The sequence below is a fragment of the Tachysurus fulvidraco genome, chromosome 23 (genome assembly GCF_022655615.1).
Source record: "Tachysurus fulvidraco isolate hzauxx_2018 chromosome 23, HZAU_PFXX_2.0, whole genome shotgun sequence".
In the NCBI taxonomy this organism is placed as follows: domain Eukaryota; kingdom Metazoa; phylum Chordata; class Actinopteri; order Siluriformes; family Bagridae; genus Tachysurus; species Tachysurus fulvidraco.
Window position 1 is genome coordinate 15,171,527 of NC_062540.1, and position 26,150 is coordinate 15,197,676.

Here is a 26,150-nt window from a genome sequence, read left to right on the forward strand (position 1 = left end):
ACTGTCCATTTTCAGTGAGGCCACAGTAGTTTATTACAGTTTATTCACGGTTATTGACACTTTAACAAAATGACACAGAAAAACAATTAAGTAAGTAAACCTTAAAAAAAAACCTTTGTGGAACTTCTTTTACAGTAGATTTTTATCCAAGGTGGATTTTTTTCTGTATTCATATACAAAATGTGTCTTTGTCGTGTCACACACCACAGTGGTGGAGTTAATGGCTCATATGAAATGGCTCATAGTTTTTCATAAGCCAAGTTAGGGAAATAAATTAATAGAAATGTTTCAAATAAAAACAGTTGTTTTTTTTCACACAAATGTTTCTATCATCTTCAAAGTAAATATTAATATTAAACCCATTTCTGTTGTCTGAGATGCCCCAAGTGCTTGTTCATACACATCTAAAATTTAACCACTCGAACTTCAACCATTAACTTTCTGTTTGAGATAAAACATCTCAGACTGAAAGCCAGCAGTGTCCTGACTTTAACATACAAATAGAATTTATTTGTTTTTACTAACTGAAGTCCGATAAATTGATTTCCTTTCCGCTGGTGACATGGAACACCAATGTACTGGTAAATAGGGTTAACTAGTAATTCTCTGATCCTAATAGGAGCGATTGCATAGACTTATGGCACTGTACTATACATACATGCATACATATCTTTACTGAAATACAGTACATTACAAGTACTTCCTCCGTTCATAAAAACTTAATATATTCCAAAATGTTTGTACGCAAGCTGGTTTTACGTCTTATATATTGCTCAGAATATATATATAGATTATGTCTATATATATATATATATATATATATATATATATATATATATATATATATATATATATATATATAGACGGTATATTTAAAAATGGAGCTATAAGGAATGAGGAAGTAACATGAAATGCTACAACCTCTAGTAGATGGGCAAAACTCTTACTGTAACATGTAAAATATCATACCTGACATGTCTCAGCATTTTTATCTTGCTATCTGACATTCAGTTTACCATAATACTGAAGATTTCCTTCTAGACATAAACTTAGTAGTTTATCCGGATTGAGAAATCTGTCTGTCCCTGACTTTCCACATGAATGTTTCACATTTGCCTCGAGTTAAGCATTATTATAAAATCCCACTTGTTTATTACTGTACACATGACTATAAGAGTGTCTCATCAAGGGAATTTTCACATTGTTTATGAAGAATTTGCGTTTAAGGAACAAACTTGATTCAGCTGTATCATGCAGTCATCCTTCCTTTTATTATAAAGACAGGACCACTTGGTCAGTTTGGTAATTACCAGAGTGTCCATTTGGAAGGTTAGAAAGGACAGATGAGAATGAATAGAAGCTTTGAATTGCAAACCAGCAGGGACTTATCGACACTGCACAAGATAGAGAAAATGAAAGTAAAAGAAAGATCCGTATGCATCTGGCTAAACAAAATAATTCTATTTGCATTCAATTTATACACAAAACCTCACTCTGTGTGGCTCCTTCCCTCTTTCTCTCTATCCCTCTCCCTTCCTCTCTCTCCTTCACATGACAGCTACCAATTTACAAGTGTATGGACTGACATTAGGGGGAAAAAAAGGTTGTTATTTTAGTTACTCCTCAATTAGTCATGAAAATAGATCAAAACTGACAAGGAAATATGATAACATAATAAAAACAGCTTTAAAACATAAGGGTTTGACTTGTTTTAATTACTCAATAGACAAACAAAGTTTATCCAACATATATTTCAACTCTCTCCAATTTTTCTCCTTCTACCTCTTTATCTTAACCTTTAATCTTTATGATTTGAAAGTGCAAAGGCTAAACATTCATCATCTAAAGCTGATTATTGTGCAAAGACATTTCCTCGAGTCTATTTTAAGTGTGCCTGATACTGAATCTGCTGCGTAACGGAGTATTTAATGCATTACTGCGTCATGTGCAAGAGCCTGTATCTCTCGCAGTTCAACACCTTCAATGATCACACCACACAAACCCACACTGACATTCATAATGAGTGTGACAATGTGACAGCAAAAGCCCACACCGCTCTGCACCATCAGAGGGTGTGTGTGAGTGAGTGTCTCTGACGGAGTCTCGCTTTTACAATATTTGTACTCGTACATGTTCCACGTCATATTGACACTGTACCTTGTACACACTCACCTGGACGTCTTTTCAGTTTCTCAATAGTGTTAATATTTTACAGACAAACTGTCATCATATTTTAACAGGCTGAATGAGAAACACTGGTACAAACTTTAGAAGAGAATCGGCCACACAAACAGATGCAAATCACACACACACACACACACACGCACACACACGCAAGCACGCACACATCACACACGCACACACACACTTTCCATGAAAAGCAGTGGGCTATGGTTCATTGAACTGAGGGCTAGCTGCTGATTCACTTCCTTACGCTAAATTTCTGTAAAGAAACCCAAAGCAAATATTTTTTTTAGTTATGGCAGTTTTAACTAAGACTTAATAGTGATGACAGAACTACCAGATCCTTCATGTGATTGTAATAGAGGAGTTTTATTCATGTTATATATAAATCCTTAAAAAGACTTTCCATGTTTCAACCTACAGTAAATGTTTCCTGGTTATTATTTAAAAGATTCGAGCATTAACATCGTACCACAATGTTGATGGATTCTCAAATCTGACCGATTAGAAAACGTTGATTAGCTCTGACAGATCTTTCGAAAACGTTACTGTTGCTATAGCAACAATTGACACCAGGGTTGTGATAGTGGAAGCTCCACATAAAAGGAAGTGTACTGATATAATGGACAAAGTGAAGCTTTCTGTAAAGAGAAAAGACTCTGCAGTGTAACTACTTTATTACAATCAGAGGTAGAGTTGTTCCTTTTATTTTTGTGTTATTTTATTAACTTCAACAGACAGAAAATAAAGACGCTGGGCGGGGAACAACGGTACAATGTGTCATTCTTTAATAAAGAAAAAACTATTAATGTTGGCAAATCGCTGTGGGATAATAATTAGAAAAAAACTAGGATGTGCTGTTACTAAAAAAAAATTTAAAAAAATATTGTCATGGAACTGATCTTTCTGTAGAAGATCAGTAAAAAGTAAAATAAGATGAAATATGATGTTCATTAGAAAGCCTGTTTGAGGGGTAAGTGGAGAAAATAGGGAAACAACAGAATTTCAAATATTAATTTGACAGAAAAATATATCCTTTTTTCCACAATGATGACCGATTTTCCCAGGTTTGGAAACTTTATACTTTTTTTTTTTAAGAGCTGCTCAGAAATCCTGATTTAATGCCATTATAACTCCACACCGAAATCAATCTCAGACCACATCTTAACCCATATATTTTATTTATTCTTTTTCAATTATATAATATATATATTTTGTTCCATTATGTACAATTTGTTATTCTTCTTTACTTGAAGAAATAAAGTAAATAGCTTCCGTTACGAACAGTGTTTTATACTACAGGGCCAAACAGGTAACGCTGTTAAAAGTGCTTCAAGAGTTAAAATGACACTTTCGATGTTCCCCACTGAGACCTGGGTAAAAAGGTTAAAAACTAATTTTTAGACTTCACCACTTTACCAGAAAACGTCCCCATAAAACAAGTCTTTTCATCCAAATCAAAACAACTTCATTTGTTTTACAAAAAAGTGAAACACAGCTTAATGTCTGACAACAGCATTTGATCATATGATGGGAATGTTTAATTCCAACTAATATATATGATCTCATCAAACTGGGCCGTAAAAGCTGTTCCTTGCTCTCTAGACCTTGAGTGTCTGAGCAATGCGTTATTGCACTTTACAATATGTGGAATTAATCTGAGTTCATTGTGTCAGAGAGGCAGAAGATATTCATGTAAAAGGGTTTCTGAGCAATTTGGCAGAATTAAGGTGACGCCATTTAACCCCACACATCATTTAAGTCAGACTGTGTGTATGACTGATTGTCGCTTGGACATTGTGAGTACATTATGAATTTCAAATAACAAGGACAAACGCATCAATACTTTTAGACAACATTTACAACTTATGAAGAAATTTTACACTAAGTGCCAATGTTTGTAAAATGCAAACTTAGCAGATCTCTCACTTCTAGGCAATTATTTATTGAAATTTTGTTTTGTTAGACAGACTTGACTTGGCATCTGAATATCACCTGCTGTTTTGTCCAAATGCAGATGAGCTACAAAGTTTGAGCTGTAAGTGCGACCTTTGGCTTCCGGTTCACTTCTGATAGAGTGGATACACTCAATATACCGGAGTGGAGCTCTGCACTGGGCCAAAAACTATCCAACAGCAGCCATTTCAACAGCTAAAGTCTATCATCATGCTGTTTGCTTTGCCAATGCAGAGGTCTGTGCTGAGTTTTTTTTTTTTTAGTGTCCTCCACTGAGGGAAGATGGTGGGTACATTCTCAGTGCTGGGATCGTCAGTAGCAGGAAATTAAGAGAGCAAAGGGGAGTATGAAGGATTTGTGCTCTTTAAAAAACAGGCACTGTGCCTGTCACATAATATCAACAAAGAATTCACAAGGGTTACCCATAGCGTGCTGAAAAGACTGCCGACTCGCTGTGAGCTCTGGAGGGATGCTTGCTAGCTCACGCACGGGCGGTGCTCCAGGAGGACCGCTGCTCACAGTGGCTCGAGGAGCCAGCCGCGCTAAGCAGTACGGAGGAGGCAGGCCAGGGGGGCCATAAGAGGAGGCGTGGCTCCTCTCGCTGTGTGCACAGGATGCGTGGCCAAGCTGAGTAAAGGGAGCATGGCTATAGGAGAAGGAGGCATGGCTGTGCTGGGACACACTGTGACTCCGCTGGGGTGCAGCATGGCTGTGCCCGGAGCAAGTGTGACTGGTGCAGGAGCGGGTGTGACTGTGATGACTCTGCTGACTGGGTGCTCTCTGGCCCTGGACGCCAGGCCATTGAACTGGTTCAGAGTCTGTTCCCACGCAGCATGTCGACCTGAGCTCCTTGTCTCGAGGAGAGGGCCTTCTTCCTTTACCTGCGCTGGGGTTAGAGCCGCTACTTCTACTGCCTGATGAGAAAAGAGAACCAAAACTTGAAGTAAAGGGCACGAGTTATAGAGCAGCACTTTTTAATGTCAGTTTGAGGATTTTTACCGTATGCTCTGTTCAACCCAAATAACTTATCTTACTCAACATTATTATTATTTGTGTTACATTGCATTATTATTTATATAGTTCCCCAAGGACACATGGTCAGTCGATTTATTATTTTTGCTCTCAATCTCTTTGCATATACACACACACACACACACACACACACACACACACACACACACACACAATGCTTATGTCCATAAAGGTCATTCACATATTCATAAAATAAAATCAAATTTCACAAGGGTATTGATATAATTAATTCTTATAATTAATGAAAACAATGAAGGATGTATTTCTAAGGAACAGAACATAAGGTTTGTAACGGCATTAAGATTAAATAATGTTTTTTTGTTTCTTAATGGTAGCATTACCTCTGCCCCAGACCCATTTGCACTCAAGTTCAGCAGACAACACATGACAGTGATGAAGCATTATTTTCCTTCCGATCACTCCCTGCCTAATGCCTACCAAAGCTTCCTCATTGGAAAAAGGTCAACCCACACTGAAAATGATCTTCTAATGAAAATGAAGGCATTTCTCGGTTCCACTGGTCATGCACACCATGAGTGACACCACAATGAGAACAGAGCAGAGCAGCACACGGGAAGAACATGATTAGCTGTAACCCAGGGTCAGCTGGACCGATGAGCCGACTGCGTTATGGCATCGTGACCGAGTGGTAAAAAGATGAACAGGAAGCGGAGGCACACAGAGAGGAAAGCAGACAGGGAGCAGGGGTGATGGGTGGATGGCAGGCTTACCAGATCCCCCCAGTCCTGTTAGCAATCCTCCTTCAGTCTATCATTGCCCAGCAGAAACAAAGGGAACAACAGAGTTACCACACGCACGCCTGCCATGCAGCCAAGTCACAAGCCCACTTTACACCCACGCCCACTCACTCACCCTACACATCCAGGACCAAAACTCTTCCTGCACTGCAAATCCTCAAACTCTAGCACACACAACATACACACAGCCACATACAAATGAACAAAAAATGATCAGGAGTCACTATTAATGTGCATGTCAATCTTCCATGCCAAAAATGCTTAGAGCTAAAGCTATTCTGTTGTTTTTATAGGTAAGAACCAGTCTGGCAGGGAATTTTTATGTTGCAAAGATAAAAATAAAATGAGTAACAGGAAAAGGATTTCAGATTAGTTAAGGAAGTTTCTTACATATAATTTCATATGCACTTAAAAGAAGAGATAATCAATCAATAAAGACATATAAAAACAAAGTCAGGAAATTCCACATGTCAATATAAGATTGTTGATGTGTGTTAAAATTGGTTATAGAATGTCCAAATGAACTGGGTTGAAGTAAAAGTGCTGACAATGAACATTTAAAAAAACAAAACAGATGACTGGCTGACACCCATAATTGTTGCTATTATACATTTAAGTCGAGTATAAACACCCAGTATATACTGTGTTAGAAATTATATTATAAATACTTGACCTATCACAGTCAAGAAATGCAATGCATTTCCTTCTGGCTGAAGTAACAGAGAAACGGCAATGTAATGGATATGAATTGAATAATCACTTCCTCTAATTTGACTTTATGTATTTCAAAAGTAAAACTAAAAGCAGGAGATGTGCAGGATCGAGAAAGGGGCATCCCCCTAATCCACGACACAACAATATTTTTCTCCCCCATAGCCACTTCCCAATTATCTTCCTTTTTTCTTTCATTTTCCTCTTCCTAGCAGACACACACACACACACACACACACACACACACACAGACACACATCACATACAGTCTTACCTTCACTCTGCTGGCTGCCGGCACTTCCGCTGTGGAAACTGTGGCAGGGCTCTGAGTATCCAGGTGGGAACCCGGGCGGTGGGTTTGGGTAGCCTGGATACGGGTACGGCTGCCCACCTGCAGGCCACGGGTTAGGACCCACTGGAGGGAGGGGGGCAAGAGTGTCTTGCTCTGAACCACCACCACTAGATCCATCATTCAGGTTCAGAGTGGCCATGTCTATAAGCCAAAAAAAAAAAACAGGTGTAATTCTATGCTAATTGTAGATGAGGCTGACTGATTGATGAGGCATGTGTGCAGTCTAACACAATGTAAAGAAGTCCTTCAGCTACACTAGACAGAAACACGGACGTACTTTGGCACAGATCTCCAAATGTGTAGTAGCATTGTTCCGAGAAAGTGATCTTATTGACAGTGTGTCTCAGGTAGCCGTGTTTCAACAAACTGCTGGCGTATTTTCGGGCGTCACGCCGGTCCTTGAAGCCTTCCACCCGTGAATACAGCCAGTCCACCACATCAGCACCTAACAAATACATATCACCAAGACGTATAATTTTACACAACTGATGTATCTCAAAGCATGAGTGCTTTTTACAGTCCACTGAATAATTAAGAGAGTCAAACCACTCCCCCTAGTGGCAAAATTAAATAAAAAATTTAATTGATGCCCACACCCATAGAAAATTGATTGAGCCTGTCAGAGTTGTTTAAAAATAATAAGAATAAGAATTTATTTTCTGTGGTTCCCATAAATCAAAGCAACTGTGCATGATTAAAAAGCAATCATGTGTATCTCTCCTTCTCTCAGGATCTTTCTGCTCTGTTGTTAAGGGATGTTGCTGGATCTCATATCCAGTGCTCATCTCAAGAGCATGAAATATATTTCATTTCCATCCACATGTTGTTCCAATGACAGCATTAGGTTCCACTCACCAATGACAGCATTAGTTATGGTGATCTTAAGCCACATCCTGTCCCTGATCTCCAGTCCTGAATCTGGCAGCTGCATCACTTTCACTATTGTGGCCATTTCAGTTTTACTAGCTGAGAGAGGCAAGTCATCCAGCTCTAAGAAATAACAATAAAAACAAGAAGATTAAAATGTAATTGAAGCACAAACAGTTATGAACCACTCAGAATACCCAGGGTTTTACCGCAGCATACCGTAGTGTGGATAAGTTCCAGTCAGTGCAGTTGTGTGAGTAATCCAGGCAGCAGGATCGATCGGTCTTACGGGCTCCGCTGGAAAAAAGCCAAGAAATGGTCATTAGATTGCCTCTTTAACATGATTTGGGACTTAACTGGACTTAAGAGATCCAATAACAATGCATCTTAACCTGTGCATTAAAAGATAAAGATATAATGGTCGATTATTGTATCCCAGTGGAACATTTGAGCAGAAAATAACCCCTGCCGGTAACGCTGCTGTTTAATGCTGTTATTAAATCATGAAAACGTGATATGCTGTACCTCTGGGGATGGTGAAGTAACTGCGAGGAGAGGGGTCCCAGCACTTAGCCACTGTGAGACTTATGGGTCTGAAAATAGAGTTCAGTAGAAGTCAGTATGAGTGCCAGTGTTCTGAGTGCACTGATGAGGAGATTCAGCGTTACATCTCACCCAGGCTTGGAGACGATTTCCCGTAGAATCCGTACAGCATCATCATTACTCATGTTCTCAAAGTTCACATCATTCACCTGCACAAAAGGCACTTTGTTTCAGCAATAAGCTTCATGGTGTACACAAGGTTCAGTCAGGTTTTGAAGTCTGGACTGTCATCAGAAAAGAAAACTGCCACAAAACTGTTTAATTATAACACATCAAACGTTTCATTCAGAATGGTTGGTAAGTAGCCTACTGCTTTTCATGGCCATTTTAGAACAATAAAGTATCACACAGCTCAAAAATGATTCATGTGATTTAGTTCTGCCACGGCTTGTTCGTGTGGAAAATATTTTCTGAAAGCGCTGAAACACATTCATTATCACGCAAGTTTTAGGTTTCTCAACATAATGTGAGTAATAACAATGCAATTTTAGTAATACACAGCCTTAGGAAATGATGGGAAATGTTGCTTTTCCACCAGTTTTGTATTATCTATTAGTCTCTTTGGGACCAGTTTTAGCTAACACCATTTTAGCCTCAGAATAAGCTAGCTGATAGCGCATTGTCCATATTGTCCGGTTGCCTAGCAACGTTAAATCACAGATATTTGTCCTCTCATGTTAAACCCAAGTTCCGGATACAAACAACTCATAATGAAATTCAAATTGTTACTCCACTTTATAAAAGTCGGTTTATGACTCAGGATGTCTGATGGTAAAAACTATTGTGTAAATCTGACCAGGACCCAGGGTCAAGTCTGGGAATATACACTAGTCACTAAGCAGGGAGTGAGTAGTGAAAAACCAAGATCTGGAGTTTGTGGAACAGGAAAGAAATGGAGAGGCGCTGAAACGAAGAATGTAGTGAGCAAAGCCGGAGACTAGACAGACACACAAGCTGTGAAATGACTGTAAAAAAACAAGACTGTGTACCAAGAAATGCGTAATACGGGAAGATCAAATGACACCTGACCTAACTGACTTTCATTCTGACTACTGAGGGACTACTACTAATCCTGTGTACATCTTTTTTCATTAAATAAATCAGTGTCATGCGATCATGAGGAGAATCTGCATATCATTAGGAAACTGCTGCTTGTTTTATATTAATAAACCAACTCATCTTGTTCTTGCTGTATAACCTCCTATTCAAATAGTTAATGAATACACAATTTTGAAAGATTTACATTTATGCTAAAGTGACAAACTTCCAGCAGATAAACAAAACTATCCTGGCTGATAAGCTGTTTATGGGATAAGCAAATAATCATGTAAGTTACACAGTTCAAGTTTATTCTCTTAATGCATGTTTAATGCTAAGAAGATTTTATTTATTAGTGCCACTCTGTGTTTTACTGAGCACTCTGAGATCTAGCACGAATGACTGCATTTTATTCCTGAATGACCCTACTGTATATGAGAGAGCCAGAAAACACCTACACATTAAAACCTTCACATTTCCTTCCTCCAAAGTGTTATATTACAGCCCCTATACAAAACAGTAATACTTCAGACCATTTAGAGCTTATATTACACAAAGCAGTACTGAATCTCATACTTCTTTTAGTGTGAAAGAAAACACCACACAATCGTGTCTTTCTTTTGCTCAAAAACAGTTTTATAGGATAGCAGTATGAGTCCATGTCACCAACATCGTGTGCTTATTCGTTTTTAAAGTGGTCTTGCCCCACCATACATTTCTGAGCTGCTACACCCTTATAGACCCAACCGTTCTCTCAGGTCAGCTGATCAACTGCTCCTGAATGTGCTCAAAACTAAACGGAAGCTTAGAGGGGACCGTGCCTTTGCTGTAATAGCTCCTAAAACGTGGAACGATCTGCCACTGCCCATTAGACAGGCCTCTTAATTGTCTTCTTTTAAGTCACTTCTTAAAACCCACCTTTTTCCCTTGGCTTTTAACACCTGATTTTGCCATTTTGTTCTTAGTTCGTTTTCTTGTTTTTATGTCTTGTACGAGATGAGTATTTTATGTGTATATATTTTTCTGTATAGCACTTTGGTCAACTTTGGTTGTTTTAAAGTGCTCTGTAAATTATGTTTGATTTGATGATTTGATTTGATATGGACCTATTATAATTTCCTTCTGCTTTTCCTATATTTATTTGGTAAAAGTCCTACATTATACGTAACTAAGTATATCCTTATTATCCTCTAAAAGTGGTGGAGGTGGCGAGTTGGTAATGAGTGTCTTTAAAAAGGCCATATTGTTTTTTATGAATAAAATTAAAAAAGTAAAAGATAAGTATAAATAAGTAAGTATAACTAAGTTTTGAACTATAATTATGCATAATTGCATCTTCAATCCTAGACCCACTTCTCTGACTCCTTTAAAGCTCATGCAGTGTGATACCATATGAGCATGGGTAAAGAGTTTATATCATTTATCCATTTTTTTATGGATAACTGGGAGCCATATGCAGACCATTTTCCTTATTTGGGTGCAACATTAGCCTTATAGTTTTAGAGCAAAGCATCAGGTCCATCTATATCTAGACTTAATGGATTTGAGGGAAATTGGGAAAACTATTCCTTAAAAATGCGAACTTTATGCACGGTTAAGTGATGCTTCACCTGCAGCAGCATGTCTCCAGGCTCAATTCGGCCATCGGCTGCTACGGCGCCACCTTTCATTATAGAGCCGATGTATATGCCTCCATCTCCTCGGTCATTACTCTGCCCCACGATGCTGATGCCCAGGAAATTGTACTTCTCTGTAGGAAAGTATCACAGTATCAGTATGGCCTTTACACAGTGGTGTACACACATGGTGACTGTCATCGGCATTACTGTGGAAAGGCTCTGATTCAGATGTTGAGTCAGAGACAGGAGACATCATGAGATCGTACCCATGTTGAGAGTGACTGTGATGATGTTGAGGCTCATGGTGGAATCTGTTATGCTGCTGAATGATGAGGACTGTCATAAAAAGACACAAAAAAAACCCTTTAACGTTCCTCTCTAAAATGCGTCATTACCACTCAATTCCACTAACTCTGCTTTTAAGATGTAAGAAATTCACCCTGTCCATTTTGGCTACTTTCTGTCTCCGTCGTCGTCGCTTGTGCCTGCGCATGAGTTGAGTAGAAGTGCTCTGTTCTGTGGAGCTGCTCAATCTGCACAACAATGCAAAGAAGAGTAGCAGATAAACCTCTGCAATTCAAGCGTACATTCTGAATTCTTAATTCTGATTGGTCAGAGAGAAGGAAGTGTCACACTAGTCTATAGCTCCTGGATGAATGAGTGTTTGGGACAGACCAACCTGCTGGCATCCTCATCTTCCTCACTGTCGATGAAGGAGCTAGACTCCAGCTCGCTGCTCATCATGGAAGTGCTGTCGTAGCCCATGGCCGAGTCCCGATTAGCACGCTCGGCCTTCGAGTGGCCGTTTAACCGAGGGACTGAGAGAGACACACACACACAGCATTTATTCACAGAGCAAACAGTTCAACCAAAAACAGAACAGCAGAACTTGGAGATTTACAAAACAAACACAAAAGTAACAGATATAAATCAGCCATGATGATAACTGTAAATGAGTGCAATAACACTGAAATCTAAAAACATGCATATTGTACAATTATGTGAAAGCCAGAAATGTGAAATGTGAAAAATTCTGACTTAAACTGGAGCTTCTAAATATTATATTATTAAAATCAATAATTGTTTCAGTTGCATACTTCTCTCATCGAACAATTAAAATCTACAATAGCACTGGTCTCAATTTTAGTAACACGTTTATCTTAATTTCAAATTCTGTACGCTGGGCATTACATCAGATGATAAACAACAGCAATTGATTACACAATATTTGACAAATTCACAATAGACCAAATGTATTATGGAACAAAAACGCACCATTAAGGAAAAGGAATAGAAAATAAACAATGGTCAAAAAAAAAAAGTGTCGTAAGTCCTAATAAAGGAGGCGTGGCTTGTGTGTCTGTCAGTAACAAGAAAGGAGGCGTGGCCCCTGTGCCTGTCAGTAAAAATAAAGGAGGCATGGCCTCTGTGCCTGTCAATAACAGTAAATATGGCATGGCCTCTGTGCCCGTGAGTAACAATAACAGAGGCCTGGCCTTTGTGCCTGTCAGTAACAGAAAAGCAGGTGTTGCCTCTGTGCCTGTCAGTAACAATAAAGCAAGCATGGCCTCTCTGTCAATAACAGTAAAGAAGTAAAGAACAGTAAAGAAGTCTGGCCTCAGTCAGTCCCAACAACATTAAAGAAAGTATGTCATTTTATATTAAAAGAGTATTGTGTGCATCTGCCACCATATTGCCTCATCTCTTACTGCCACTTTCAATCATCTAATCATTAAGATGTGCATCATCATATCACCATTACTGGTGCATTACTGGGGCTCAAAAGCGCTGCTTTCAAACATCTAATCATCATCATCGTCTCTCACAAGAAATTAATCACACATCTACTGATGGAGCATGAGAGAACGTGCAGTCTAATTGTGCTTAATTCGTCTCAGCGAAAGCATACATACATAGACAGGCTCGTGGCAGTGACTCAGGGTGACATCGTACACGCTGGAAGGGTCTGACCAGACGGCAAGGATGCTGCATTCGACCAAAACACTCCAAAACTGTAGCTGTGTCCATTACTTCCTTGAGCTGGATAGCACATCCCCACCACACCCCAAACCCGCTTCGAGTGCTGCAGCAAGGCTGCTCTAATCACTTTTTAGTGCATCACTGTCCACTGCCTAATAGCTCAATTTGAAAAGAAAAAAAAATCATCCACGTTACACAATCCATGGGCCGTGCCAATACAGCAAAAATAAGCCCAAAGTGGTGTGTGTTAAATCTGCAATAAAAGGTTTTCTCTAAACTCTTGGTTCAACGGGTTTCCGTTCAGTGTGACTGCTCTTATTCGTCCTCCATCGCCTCCTTTCATCACAGCAGCTGTAAGAGCAGTTCTACTTCTTATCTGCAGTGGAGATACTGAGAAACAGAGACAGATATGGGGAAGGAGATGTAATCAAATGTAATCATAGCTCCCTGTAAAGCTTGGCGCAACAAACGGTTGCCTGGAAAAATATGTTAATCTCTGAACCCCTGCTTTAGCTCACAGCAGCTTTAGCTCACATCTCACTTGGTTTGTTTTCAGAATCATTGATATTATTTTCCAGCTACAATCAAACCCAAGAGGACCCCAAAGGCTCCGCACCAGGATGGAACCATGACAAGTTCAATTCAAGTTAGTTGACGTTTACATAATGATGTCATTTATTACTATATCAATCCTATAGTATTATACTGACCAACCCTAACAGAGACTGTTGAAAGCTCTGCTCACAATCATTTGTCCTTGAAGAATTATCCCAACTATTTACAATTAAATAATGCATTCTTCTTCAAATGGAATATAAATGGAATGCCAGGTCAGGAATAAAATGCATTATCCAAAAGCAGTTAAAAGAGTAAAACCAATTGACCTACAATTTTGCTATGTCATTAATTCAATTTGACAATCAATATTAGTTTCTATTAACAGCAGTAATATTACAACAGCAATATAAATCTTACCTCTACAGCTGCTCTGAACAGCACGCCTAATTCTAACTCTCTGAAAATTGAACCCACAGAAAGCGGGATGTGGCTCGACACACTGCTCACACAGCCCATACCGTATAAACCAGAGGAGATGAAGAAATCAAGACGTCAGTACGCTGCACCGCCCAGAGCAGGGACAGAACCATGTGATATCCAGTCTGACCTCGGCCAGGTGTGCCGAACGACCGGTGATTTACGAACTGAGGTTTGCCTGCTGGGAATAACTACGGCATAACACGAGAAATTAATGTCCGTTCATATTTCCCACCTGTCCTGATTACAACTCGACTTCCATCCCAGAGGGAAAACGGTGAATTCATGCTTACTTCTGTTTCAGAAAGTCCCCAAAGCCTTCCACATCTTTCAGACAAAAAGGCACAAATGTTCAACTGTTGTATAGGTCAAGTCAGAGCAATAAAACAGTATATCCAGTCATTTGCAAGACACTCTGAGCTCTCAGTATCTTCCAAGTTGGTATTCAGTCCCAGTGGTTGAGCAGAGTGAATAAAACAGTGCCTGAGGCATGAAGACTAATATTCACACATATAATGCTGCAGCCCCTGGGCCTTGCACCTGTCCAACCCCTACGCTACATTATAACCACTAAACAACCCATATATATCCATCACACATACATACGTTATTTTTATGGAATTTTGATTTTAAAATTGCTCCGAACAGGCTCAAGTTCACAACAAGGTCAAATGTATGAAACAGTTTGTCACTTTTATAGATTCTGCAATTCGAAGTATATATTAAGGATATTTCCAGCATTCATATTAGTAAGAATAAAGACTAGACTTGAGAAGGATGAGAAAGATCTCATCCTGTATGACGTTGCTGCTTCTTTAAAATAAAAAGCTGCCAGTTTCACAAAATTAAATTCGATGAAATCTAGTTTGCTGTTCCTATTTTTGTGCAGACAAATTTCATTAAAACACTTCAGACCTGCTGTTATTGGAAAATAATCAACTTTTCTCACAGTAGCTCTGCTTCATGTCAGGTTGCATCACACCATCTCATCAATTATAATTTTCCTATAATAGCCCATATTTCTCACAATATATGGTGTTTTGGGGCTATGATTTTATTACAGATGTCAAATATACTCACAAGATCAAAATAGTCAGATATTCCTATCTTTGTGAGTTCAAATTACATAACTTCTCAAGGAAGCATCCCTGAACACACGCACAGACAGCAAGAATTTCTATAATCAATTCCCAGATGAAACACAAGAACACACGATAGCTGAAAAAATACTACTTAATATCGTAAGTATATAAATAGAAATAAACCTCCAAATTCTTCACACAATATTATTTTAATTCATAAAGCAAAAAAATAAAAAATACATTTAAAGCGTGACTCACACAGAACTATTTTTTTTATTTATATAGAGTAAGATATCTATATATTTACAAAATTAAAACCTTTGAAGTTTGATTCTTTTAATTAGCTAGTTAAACTGCTATGGTAATAAACATGTACATTTGGTAAGTAATGATATTTGTTATTATTATTATTATTATTATTATTATTATTATTATTATTATTATTATTATTTAGTTTCTTTTAGTATGTGATATCCACACATCATCATATATCTGTCAGCATAGAGAAAATACTAAACCTGTTTCTAAACAGTATGTTGTGGACCTCAGTATCTTTATTTCGTAGTGAAATGCAAGCTTTTCAGTTAGTGTTTCATTTTCTGACCCCTAGTGGACGTGTTTGTTTTACTTGACGTTTTAAATTGCAAGATTTCACAAATAATCTCGCTCTCTCTTTATCTCACACACAGATACAAATCGCTTTCATCTGCCTCTCCTGCTTGAGGCATTTATCAGTGCTGCTGTTAATGAAGTCACACCAATTAGTCTTTTACTAATGAGCTTCTAGCAGCATGATGAAAAGAGAACAAATCATTATAGGGTATGATGTTGGGTCAAGAATAGCACAGAAGATCTTTAATGAGTGAAAATGCATTAAAAACATAAAAAGCAAGTAGATGATTGATATTTTAAAAGGATGAGAATGTGATGTTCGGTTGAGTGCAAAAGTTTGTGCACCCCCTTTAGTGACTGGGTAGATTATATATAAATTGTATATAATATACAGTACATTACATATTCATATATAGTCGCATATTACATATAATGGCTTTATTCAACTGAAAGCCTGCTACAACACAACCTGTTTATTACTGCAATTAAATCTAAGGTGGCAGCTACCTCCATCTGAAAAGTGGGAATACTCATTAACACTCCAGTTCATGTATTTGAATGTGTCTAATTAAGGCAGCTAAAAACCTTAAAGAGTCAGCACCAATTTACACTTATTTAACACTTATTTAAGAAATTAAAAAGTTCAAACTAGCTCAACATATCAAATAGCAAAACTGATTTCACAGACCTGAAGAAAGCATATTGGTGTTTAGGAATATATTATAAAATGAGGGCATGGAAGCCTTAATTATAATCACATAAACATTAGCGCAGTCAAATTCTTTTTTCGCATATCCCAGCTGAGGAGGTTGGGGTCGGAGTGCAGGGGCAGCTATGATACAGTGCCTCTGGAGCAGGGAGGGCTAAGGGCCACAGTGGCAGATTGACAGCACTCGGGCGTGATCCTCTAATCACCAACCCAGAGATTTAACCACTTGAGCCACCACTGTCCAAAATAGCCTATATTACTACATTAAAATTACATTCAAACATATTACTGAATTTCCCTTCCATTATTAACTCAATATACTAATCTCAATAAGTTTTGTTTCATAAAATAATAAGTACCAAGAAATATATTTTCAAATATATAGCTTGTTTCTCAATATTGTCTGCAAATCCAATGGGTCTATTCACATGAGAAGAAAGGACATACTTTACTGATGAGAGAAGCTTCTCTCTTCTTCTTTCATCTTGCCTCTGACCTTTTTTAAAACTGAAAGCAGGATGTACAAGGCCAAGAAAACAAACACTTCATAAATCACTCGACGAAACACAAACAAGCTCTAAGTCTTCCCAAGGCCTGGCTGGAAAAATAGCTTAAACTTCCATGATATTAATTATGTAATCTCTAAAATGTAGCACTGGACAATATGACGAGATAATATATTATGATGAATTTTGTCAAAATACACTTTACTGAGAAATTGTGCACACTGTAATATATTTGTGTTAAATCTTTGTTTCTACAATAACAAACTAACAAGAACCCACAGATTTGATGTTAAAGTTTTGTACTTAATCTGTAAAAGTGTTAAATGGTGAGAATTCACCTTTTTCATCTGAAGCTTGTGAGATTGTCAAATCCATTCGGTCTCACAGCAATCTGTGGCTAGGAAATCCAAAACCACAAAACACAGTGATACTGGCCAATCATAAGGATTTGTGTGTTCATGTATGTGGAAGAGGGTAGAATGCTTTCCTCTGGGTAATGTTACACTGCCTGGTGAAGCAGCATGAGCAGCAGTTAAAACAGATATACTGTAGATCAGGGGTGTCGAACTCAAATTCACAGTGGGCCAAAATATAAAACTGAGATAAAGTCACGGGCCAAACTGAATATTTATTGAAAAATTAACTGCAACTGATATGTAATGTTCAACATTTTTCATGTGGAAACAAACTTTAGTTTTGCTTAAATACAGGATTTGGAACAACCAGAGCTTGATATTACAAACACATAAGAAATTAAATTTGAAATAAAAGACACATCATTGGTGTTCATTTCGCAAAATATGACCATACACTTTTTGACAAACTCAATTAAAAAGCCGGGCAGATTTTGCCATCTCTGCTGCCACAATAAAGCTTTACAGCCTTTACAGCAGCTTCACTTTTTGATTTTGCTTTCATGAACATAGTCTGCCGGGAAACCAGACTTTTTTTTCATCTCCTCCGCCTTCTGGAGCTTCTGCTTTACGTCCAGGTCCTTATACTTCTCATAATGTTTTGTTTTATAGTGTCTTCTTATGTTATATTTTTTCGTTACAGACACGTTAGCTCTGTTAGCACACAAGACAAACAGGTCTGTCCTTTATATTCGTGAACAGATAATCTGCCTCTCACCCGTCTTGAAAGCTCCTATTGTCCATCTTTCGTTTGGCCATTTTTGTGGAGGGTGGAATTAACTTGCCCGATGTGACTGTAGCATGGTTGTTAACGACTGTTAACAGAGAATGAGGGGCGCTTGCAGTTCGTGACTATGCGTCAATACAGTGGCAAGGCATTCTGGGATTTGTAGTATTAGCGGAGCATGCGGCTAGCCTGCTGTAATGCACATTTGATATGATCTCGCGGGCCAAATATAATTACACCGCGGGCCAAATTTTGCCCGCGGGCCAGAGTTTCACATTTTTATTTGTAGTTTTAATAGTTTTTAAATACAAGTCATTTTCAAAGCCATTAAATGAAGTATATAATTAAATTTGTGAACAAAACTACACTGTGTATCATAATATCAAAAACCTCTAAGAAAGATTATATAATATGTTGTCCACTTCTAATCCGCCCAAAATAGGATTTTTTTTTTTAGAAATCTAGAGCTCTCTTTCTTCTGTTTCACTGGTCCCCAAGCATTTGAGCTAAATGGCAATTGGCACCTGATAAAATTCCCAAGATTAGTGCCAACAGAACCTTATGGTACACAACGGGTGGGGTACTGCTTGTTGCTGACTGGTTATTCGTATAACATTGCAAAATGAACAACACTGTAAACACCTCAACACGGTACAAAAGAATAGGGATGTTTCTGCTATGTCTGTGTCAGGACTTGCGTTCTGTACACAACCATTGATCAGTGTGCTACTGATGAAAACAGACCTATTATGAAGGTTTAGGCACATTTGTCTTTTTATTCGTCAAGAGCCTTTCCTCAGTTTTTCAGACTTTCCTCTGTTTTAAAATATTCAGTAAAAAAAAAATCCAGTGTTTCTTTTTTGAATCACAATTCAATAGGTAAGAAGAGAAGGCTCATGCTAGCCAGTCTCAGGTCTTGTATCAGAGTAACAGGTCTCTGGGCTGCTAGCTCTAAAGAGGGTAAGCTTTGTTGTCTACTAGACTTCTGAAGTCCTTAAATTCTCTGTCATGGGCTTTACCCAACACAATGCTTTACCTGTGGTTACTGTCCCTTTCATAATAGAACTGTCCTTAGTTGGGACATGAACATTAGCCGTGTAGGATGTACGCTAGGACTGCTTGTAGATGATATGTTGCATGTGGTATACAGTTATACGTTTTTTTTAGAATGTCAAGATGACTTACGCTTGTTGTCCCGTGCCCTGCGGCTCCTCTCGCGCTCCCTCTCCCTGCGCTGGCTCACAAGAGACTCTGTGCCTGTCTCTGTGTCTAGTCCATCACGACTGCTCACCGCATTGGCACTAAACACACGCACACACATACACAAACACAGAAGTAGTTCAACTGTTAAGAGCTAAATGAACACTTTTACTCTTGTGTATTTCTTCTCTAGGTGAGAGTCTGAGATTCTAATTGTTATTGTGGAGAAGCAACTTGGCCTCGAGCCGTGCAGCACTCAACACAGTACAGAAGTGCATTAGTGCATATGCGTGCTTGTGTTTGTGAGAAGATGTGCCGTGGGGCTGATTATTCTATCAAAGCTTGTGGAATGCTGCTGAGGGTTGGAGAGAAACCTGAGGCTGGTGAGAACTCCATCTGAGTCTCTCTGCACAAGAAGAGTCAGGAAATAAATAAACTAGGTGCTTTCTTAATTATTACAGCATGTTAACACATGCTGCTCGTTATTTGTTGCACGTCTGGTTTGCTTTGATAGGTGTAAAAATGTAATGCCAAGGTAAAAAAGTTGGACTTGTGCTAATTGCAAGGACTTCAGAGGTCATCGCTACTCGATCTGCACCCACTAATTTTTTTTTTTTTTTTTTTTTGGGGGGGGGACCCATTATCACAGAAAATCATTTCATTTGTGAGCAAATACGATGTATGTTGCTTTGTGAGCTCATCAGTGTACATGCTTTCATTTCCTTAACAGTGCTTAAACGAATCATGACAATAACAACATCAGTAGGCCTTCAGCACAATACGTCTGTGCAGAAACATTGTTTACTGATATTGTTATTGACCCTAAATTGCATGTACTGGCATATTACAAATGTATAAAATAACTTCATCAGTGCAAGCTGAAGCAACACTGAACTAGAGCTAGACTATTATCTGGTAAATTCGCAAAGAAGAAAGAGGTAAACTAGGCAAGGCAATGCAAGGCAAGTTTTTTTGTATAGCACATTTCATACACAGAGGTCATTCAAAGTGCTTTACATAGAAATTAGAAAACAGTTTATAAAAGAGAAAAAGAAATATATATGAAAAATAAGAAACACGATAAAATCATAACAAAAACAAATAACAATTAAAGAAAAATGTGATTTTAATAAAAACAGTTTAAAATATGTTAAAAAGAATAAAACAGGAGTAAAAGCGATTTGGATAAAAAGTGCAGTCAGTGTGAAGCAGCACAGCGCTCATTCAGTAAATGCAGAGTTAAACAGATGTGTTTTTAATCTTGATTTAAAAGTGTCTACTGTTGAAGCACATCTGATCTTTTCTGGAAGCTGATTCCAGCTATAGGTGGCGTAATAAATAAATGTTGACGCACCTTGTTTTGAGTGAACCCTTGGTATCTCTAACTGACCTGATCCTAATGATCTGAGTAGTCTGCTTGGTTTATATTCAATTAGCATATCTGTAATGTATTTCGGTACTAAGCCATGAAGTGATTTATAAACCAGTAACAATACTTTAAAATCTATTCTAAATGTAACTGGAAGCCAGTGTAAGGACCTGAGGACTGGAGTGATGTGCTCAGATTTATTGGTTCTGGTCAGAATTCTGGCAGCAGCGTTCTGTATGAGCTGCAGCTGTCTAATGGTCTTTTTGGGGATCCCAGTAAGGAGTCCATTGCAATAATCCACCAGGTTTTCTAAGTCCTGTCTTGAGACAAAACATCTAATTCTGGCTATATTTCTGAGATGGTAGTAAGCTGATTTGCTTATCGCTTTCACATGACTACTGAAATTAAGGTCAGACTCTAAAATTACACCAAGATTTCTGACTTTATTTTGTGTCTTTAGACCCCTAGAGTCAAGTTGTGTGTTAACCTTGAGAGTTTCATCTTTATTTCCGAATACAATGACTTCGGTTTTGTCTTTGTTTAACTGGAGGAAGTTTTGACACATCCAACTGTTAATTTCATCAATGCACTTACAGTACATAGAGAGTCAATGGGGCTGTAGTCATTAGGGGACAGGGCTAAGTATATCTGGGTGTCATCTGCACAGTGTGGTAAGCAATTTGGTTCTTTTTCATTATTTGACCAATTGGGAGCATATACAAATTAAAGAGAAGCGGTGCAAGAATTGAGCCCTGTGGGACTCCACATGTCATGGATGTCCACTCAGATTTATGGTTACCTATCTTCACATAGTAACCTCTCCCTTTTAGGTATGATTTAAACCATTTGAGGACCATCCCAGAAAGCCCTACCCAGTTTTCCAGTCTATGTAAGAGTATGGTGTGATCTACCGTGTCAAAGGCAGCACTAAGATCTAGTAGCACCAGCACTGATATTTTACCCGAATCAGAGTTTAAGCAAATATCATTTATTATCTTTATGAGCACTGTCTCTGTGATGCTGGCGGAAACCAGATTGAAAATTGTCCAGGTAGCCACTTGAGTTTAAGAATTTGTTCAGCTGATTGAAAACAACCTTTTCAATGATCTTGCCTATAAAAGGAAGATTAGAGATTGGTCTGTAGTTGCTAAGAATGGTTTTGTCTAGGTTACTCTTTTTTAGGAGAGGCTTAACAACTGCCGTTTTTAGGGACTCTGGAAAAGTGCCTGTGAGCAGAGAGGTATTTACTATTTTTAAGAGGTCAGTTTCTAAGCAGATAAGTACCTTTTGGAGAAAGGATGTGGGGAGGGTGTCAAGGCTGCAAGTTGATGCTTTAAGATGTTGTACTGTTTCTTCCAGGGTTTTTATATCAATTATGTCAAATTCTGAGAAAATGACAAATTTTTGAGGTTGTTGTAGTGAGGTCTGACTGACCACATTACAATATGAGGTCATATTGATTGCCATTCTGATATTACTGATTTTCTCAGAGAAAAAGGTTGCAAACTCATTGCATTTGTTGTCAGAGAGCATTTCACTAGGAACTTGATTTGGGGGGATTGTTAGTCTCTCTACAGTAGCAAAAAGAGTGCGAGTGTTGTTTATGTTGTTGTTTATAATGTTTGAGAAGAAGATCTGTCTAGCTGTGCCTAGTTCTACATTGAAAGCACAAAGACTGTCCTTATAGATGCTATACTGTACTTCAAGTTTTGTTTTCTGCCACATACGTTCAGCTTTTCTGCATGTTCTCTTCATGCTCTGTACCGCTGTTGTGTTTCTCCAAGGTGCTTTACGTCTTTAACTTTTAAGTTAAAATTTTCAAGGAGAACATCAACAGAGTCTGCTGATATGTTTGGCAACATTGATAAAGCATTCATAAATACCTCACTGGTGTCTTCATTTATGAACCTTTTTTTGACATAGACAGATCTAGCATCAGTGGCAGGACAGATCAATAAATCAAAGTAAACACAGAAATGGTCAGATAGCGCTTTGTCCTTGATAACAGTGGATGGAATGTTTAGACCCTTGCTAATGAGCAGATCAAGAGTGTGTCCCCTATTGTGTGTAGGACCTTGCACGTGCTGGGTCAGATCGAAAGTGTTTAAAACATTTAACAGTTCAATTGCAGTATTGTTTTCTGCATTGTCTATATGAATGTTGAAATCTCCAGCAATAACAAAATAATCAAATTCAGAGGAGATTGTTGATAAAATTTCTGTGAATTCATCAACAAAGTTGGGGTGTATTTGGGAGGCCTATAAATAATTGTATACAGAATGCGTGGTGTACCTTTTAGAGCAATACACAAATATTCAAAAGACTGGTAATCACCAAGTAACACTTGCTTGCATTGAAAGGCATCTTTGAATAAAGCAGCTATTCCTCCACCTCTTCTAACAGCTCTACAGACACTTATAAATGTAAAGTTGCGTGGGGCTGATTCATTGAGGACTGTAGCGCTGCAGCTGTCATCTAACCAGGTTTCATTTAGAAACACGAAGTCCAGGTTGTTAGTGGTGATAAGATCATTAACTAAAAATTATTTGGTCTTTAATGAACAGATGTTCAGAAGTTCTAATTTAACAGTAACTGGTTTTGGCCCTGTATCCATCTCAGAATGACGTCTTAAAGGCAGTAGATTAGATAGAGTTGTCGTGCGGCTTGTCCTTCGTCTTTCTATCACATATCAGGACAGAGATAGGGAAAGCTAAAGGGACATTGGGCTCCCGCTTGTTCTGAAAACATTTCTGATTGTTACTGCTGTCATAGAGGGGACCCAACACATATCAGTTAATAGTGCTGTTTGCAGATGAGGGCTGGTGTGATCCCTGACATTGAGGCAGAGGTCTGAGTGCCCTCTCAGATGGAGGGGGAGGGCAGGCTGGGCCCGGAGGCTTTGGTGGTTGTGGAGCCCGCCGTTTCTTGGTTGGTATTTGGGGACTGGTATCTAGCAGGTACCAGTTTCTCCATTTTCTCTGAAAAGCACAGAAGTGGTGATGTTGAAGAGAGGGAGACAGAGTGTGATGACATCAGCTGTGATTCTGGTGTTCCTGGAGGCTCAGGTGTGTTATCTTGTTTTTCCTGGTTGTTATCCACAGAAACGTCCTTGGGTGTTGATTCACCATCCAGCTGTAGTGAGTTCTGTGGGCAGGGCTCAGCCTGAGCTGTGTCTGTGAACAGTAGTTGTTGTGGCTGCGGATTTTTATCCTTGTCAACTGAATGTCCATCCAGTTGTTGGTGTGAAATCCTGAGTGGACTGGCACACTCAGCTGATGAATGATGAAAAAGATATTGTCTTTAAGCAACCTAGCACCTAGTTTGTTTGGGTGGATACCATCTCTGTTAAAAAGTTGCCGTTGACTCCAGAAGATATTAAAATTGTCAATGTAATTCAGTGCTCTCATGGTGCAGGTTTTTTGCAGCCATGAATTTAAACTTAGTAGCCGAGAAAACATATTTGTTCCTCTGGCTGGGAGAGGTCCACTGATGAATGATTGAACTTTCAGTCTTGCAAGTGTTTCAAAAAGTTCATTGAAATCCCTCTTGAGGAGTTCAGACTGCTCTTTCCAAATATCATTCTTTCCCACATGTATGACAATCCGACTGAGAGACTCATGTTTCATCAGAATGTTGTAAAGTTCCTTGTTAACATCAGAAACCGTTGCCCGAGGAAAACAGTATGTAGCCTTGCTTCCAATGTTTCTGATAATAGTCACCCACTATCAGCGTGCTTGGCTTGGCTGCTGTCTGAGTGGAGAGCCGCTGCCTGTATGATATTGAGCGTCTGTTAGCTCCGTTAGCTACTGGCTGATGTGATCTGTGTCCATTTACATTTAGGGATTCTTCGCCCAAACTCACTAGTGCTTTATATCTATTTTCAAGCCGCACAGGGGGTGGTGGAATACCAATATTAGCTACTCGAGCTGGACCCATATCTGGGGTAGATGATGCTAATGCAGCACCTTTGGGCCTCGCACCCTGTTTATGCCATCAGTTTGTGTCCTCAATTACTTTAAATTTCTCTGAGCTCACTATGACCTGTTTAGAAGCATTAGGTTCAAAGGACTCACCAGCTTTATGTTGAGAGGGACCACAATGAAGCTCTGCTGTATGTTCTGGCAGGGTCGGCAGCACAACAAGTAACTTTGTTTCGAGAACTGCAATCATTTGTAGAAGTCTGTGGCAGTTGAGCAGCAGTTTGAGCAGCAGATTGAGATCCAAAAGAAGGCATTTTCTCTTCTGTTTGAGTGTAGGCAGCTGTGTTGTCCTGATTTAGGATTGTAAACTGCCGGCAATAGCAGACTGGTAGACCGCTATGACAAATTTCCCAAGTTGTTGAATATTCCAAATGTCAATATAGTTCCAGGAATTTGTAGTTTTAGTGTGATTGCCCAATTTTTTAGTTAGAGCACTGTGCTGAACTGCTGGTAGTTAAATCAAAAGATAAAAGCAAAAAAGTAAAAGCGAAGCACAAGAGCGCAAGTAAAAGCGTCCGAACAGTAGCGAAGCAGGAACTTAGTTTAGCAAACTAAAGCAAAGCCAGAATACTAAATACGTTAACAAACCGTTAATAGTGCACCAATTAGCTGGTAGTAAACATTCATATTATTCTCCATTCATATTCACATAGTTAACATTCCTATTATTCATATTATTATTTTTTCTCTAATAAAAATGGCTAGTAAAAGAAAACCAAGCCTATACGAGAACCGCTGAGAATTATCCATCAAAGTACAATTTACCAAATTCAAATCGATTCCTTCAAAGCTTGAAATTCACTGCAATAGAAACAAACCAACCCAGAAGATACTGTGTAAAAAAAATCTGGTACAGACTTCAACAAAACAAATAAGGCTTATTTGTCCACTGAGTAGGAACTTCAGAAAAATGAACACTTTTGTTTAATTATTAATTTGATCTGATTTGGTTTCATGTTCAACACAAAACAAAAGATATGGGATGTGTGTTACACGGCATGGCTTTCATTACTTGGCATCTTAAAAAAAGATAAATAAAAGATAAAATATGCCAACGATGCTAAATAAATAAATGGATAAACAAACAAACAAACAAACAAATAAATACAAAATGTTTCCAAGTGTGAAAAAAATTTGTGAAGTGTCTCTAGCACACTTTAGCTGCATTAATTATGCTAGGGTTCACATGCAAGCACAGCAAGCCTCTCGCGATAACAGTTTTCACACCTGCCCGATCAAACCGAGTACTCCCATCAGCGTGGTTCATTCTGACAGATATAAACACTTTAACCATACGCAAGTGCAAACCAAACAAAGTACCCCAGGCCTGTCGGAAACACAGTCGGTCCTTGGCTGCTGTTTCAATCTGAATAGAATACGACTGAGTTGAAGGTGATTAAAAAGCAAACCTTTATAT

General features: G+C 38.6%; 1 protein-coding gene across 1 annotated transcript in view; it reads right to left on the reverse strand.

Moving 5' to 3' along the window:
- Positions 1–2,534: 2,534 nt before the first annotated feature.
- The window catches only part of dvl1a (dishevelled segment polarity protein 1a), a 42,637-nt gene continuing 19,021 nt past the window's right edge, over positions 2,535–26,150 (reverse strand). The window contains exons 4-15 of the mRNA XM_027170447.2: positions 19,370–19,485; positions 11,800–11,938; positions 11,560–11,653; positions 11,387–11,456; positions 11,112–11,251; positions 8,536–8,612; positions 8,386–8,453; positions 8,080–8,157; positions 7,849–7,983; positions 7,271–7,438; positions 6,916–7,134; positions 2,535–5,054 (exon numbers count right to left, since the gene is read on the reverse strand). Coding sequence (XP_027026248.1) covers positions 4,528–5,054; positions 6,916–7,134; positions 7,271–7,438; positions 7,849–7,983; positions 8,080–8,157; positions 8,386–8,453; positions 8,536–8,612; positions 11,112–11,251; positions 11,387–11,456; positions 11,560–11,653; positions 11,800–11,938; positions 19,370–19,485 — 1,831 coding nt within the window. The 3' untranslated portion in view covers positions 2,535–4,527. The remainder of the gene's footprint in view (positions 5,055–6,915; positions 7,135–7,270; positions 7,439–7,848; positions 7,984–8,079; positions 8,158–8,385; positions 8,454–8,535; positions 8,613–11,111; positions 11,252–11,386; positions 11,457–11,559; positions 11,654–11,799; positions 11,939–19,369; positions 19,486–26,150) is intronic.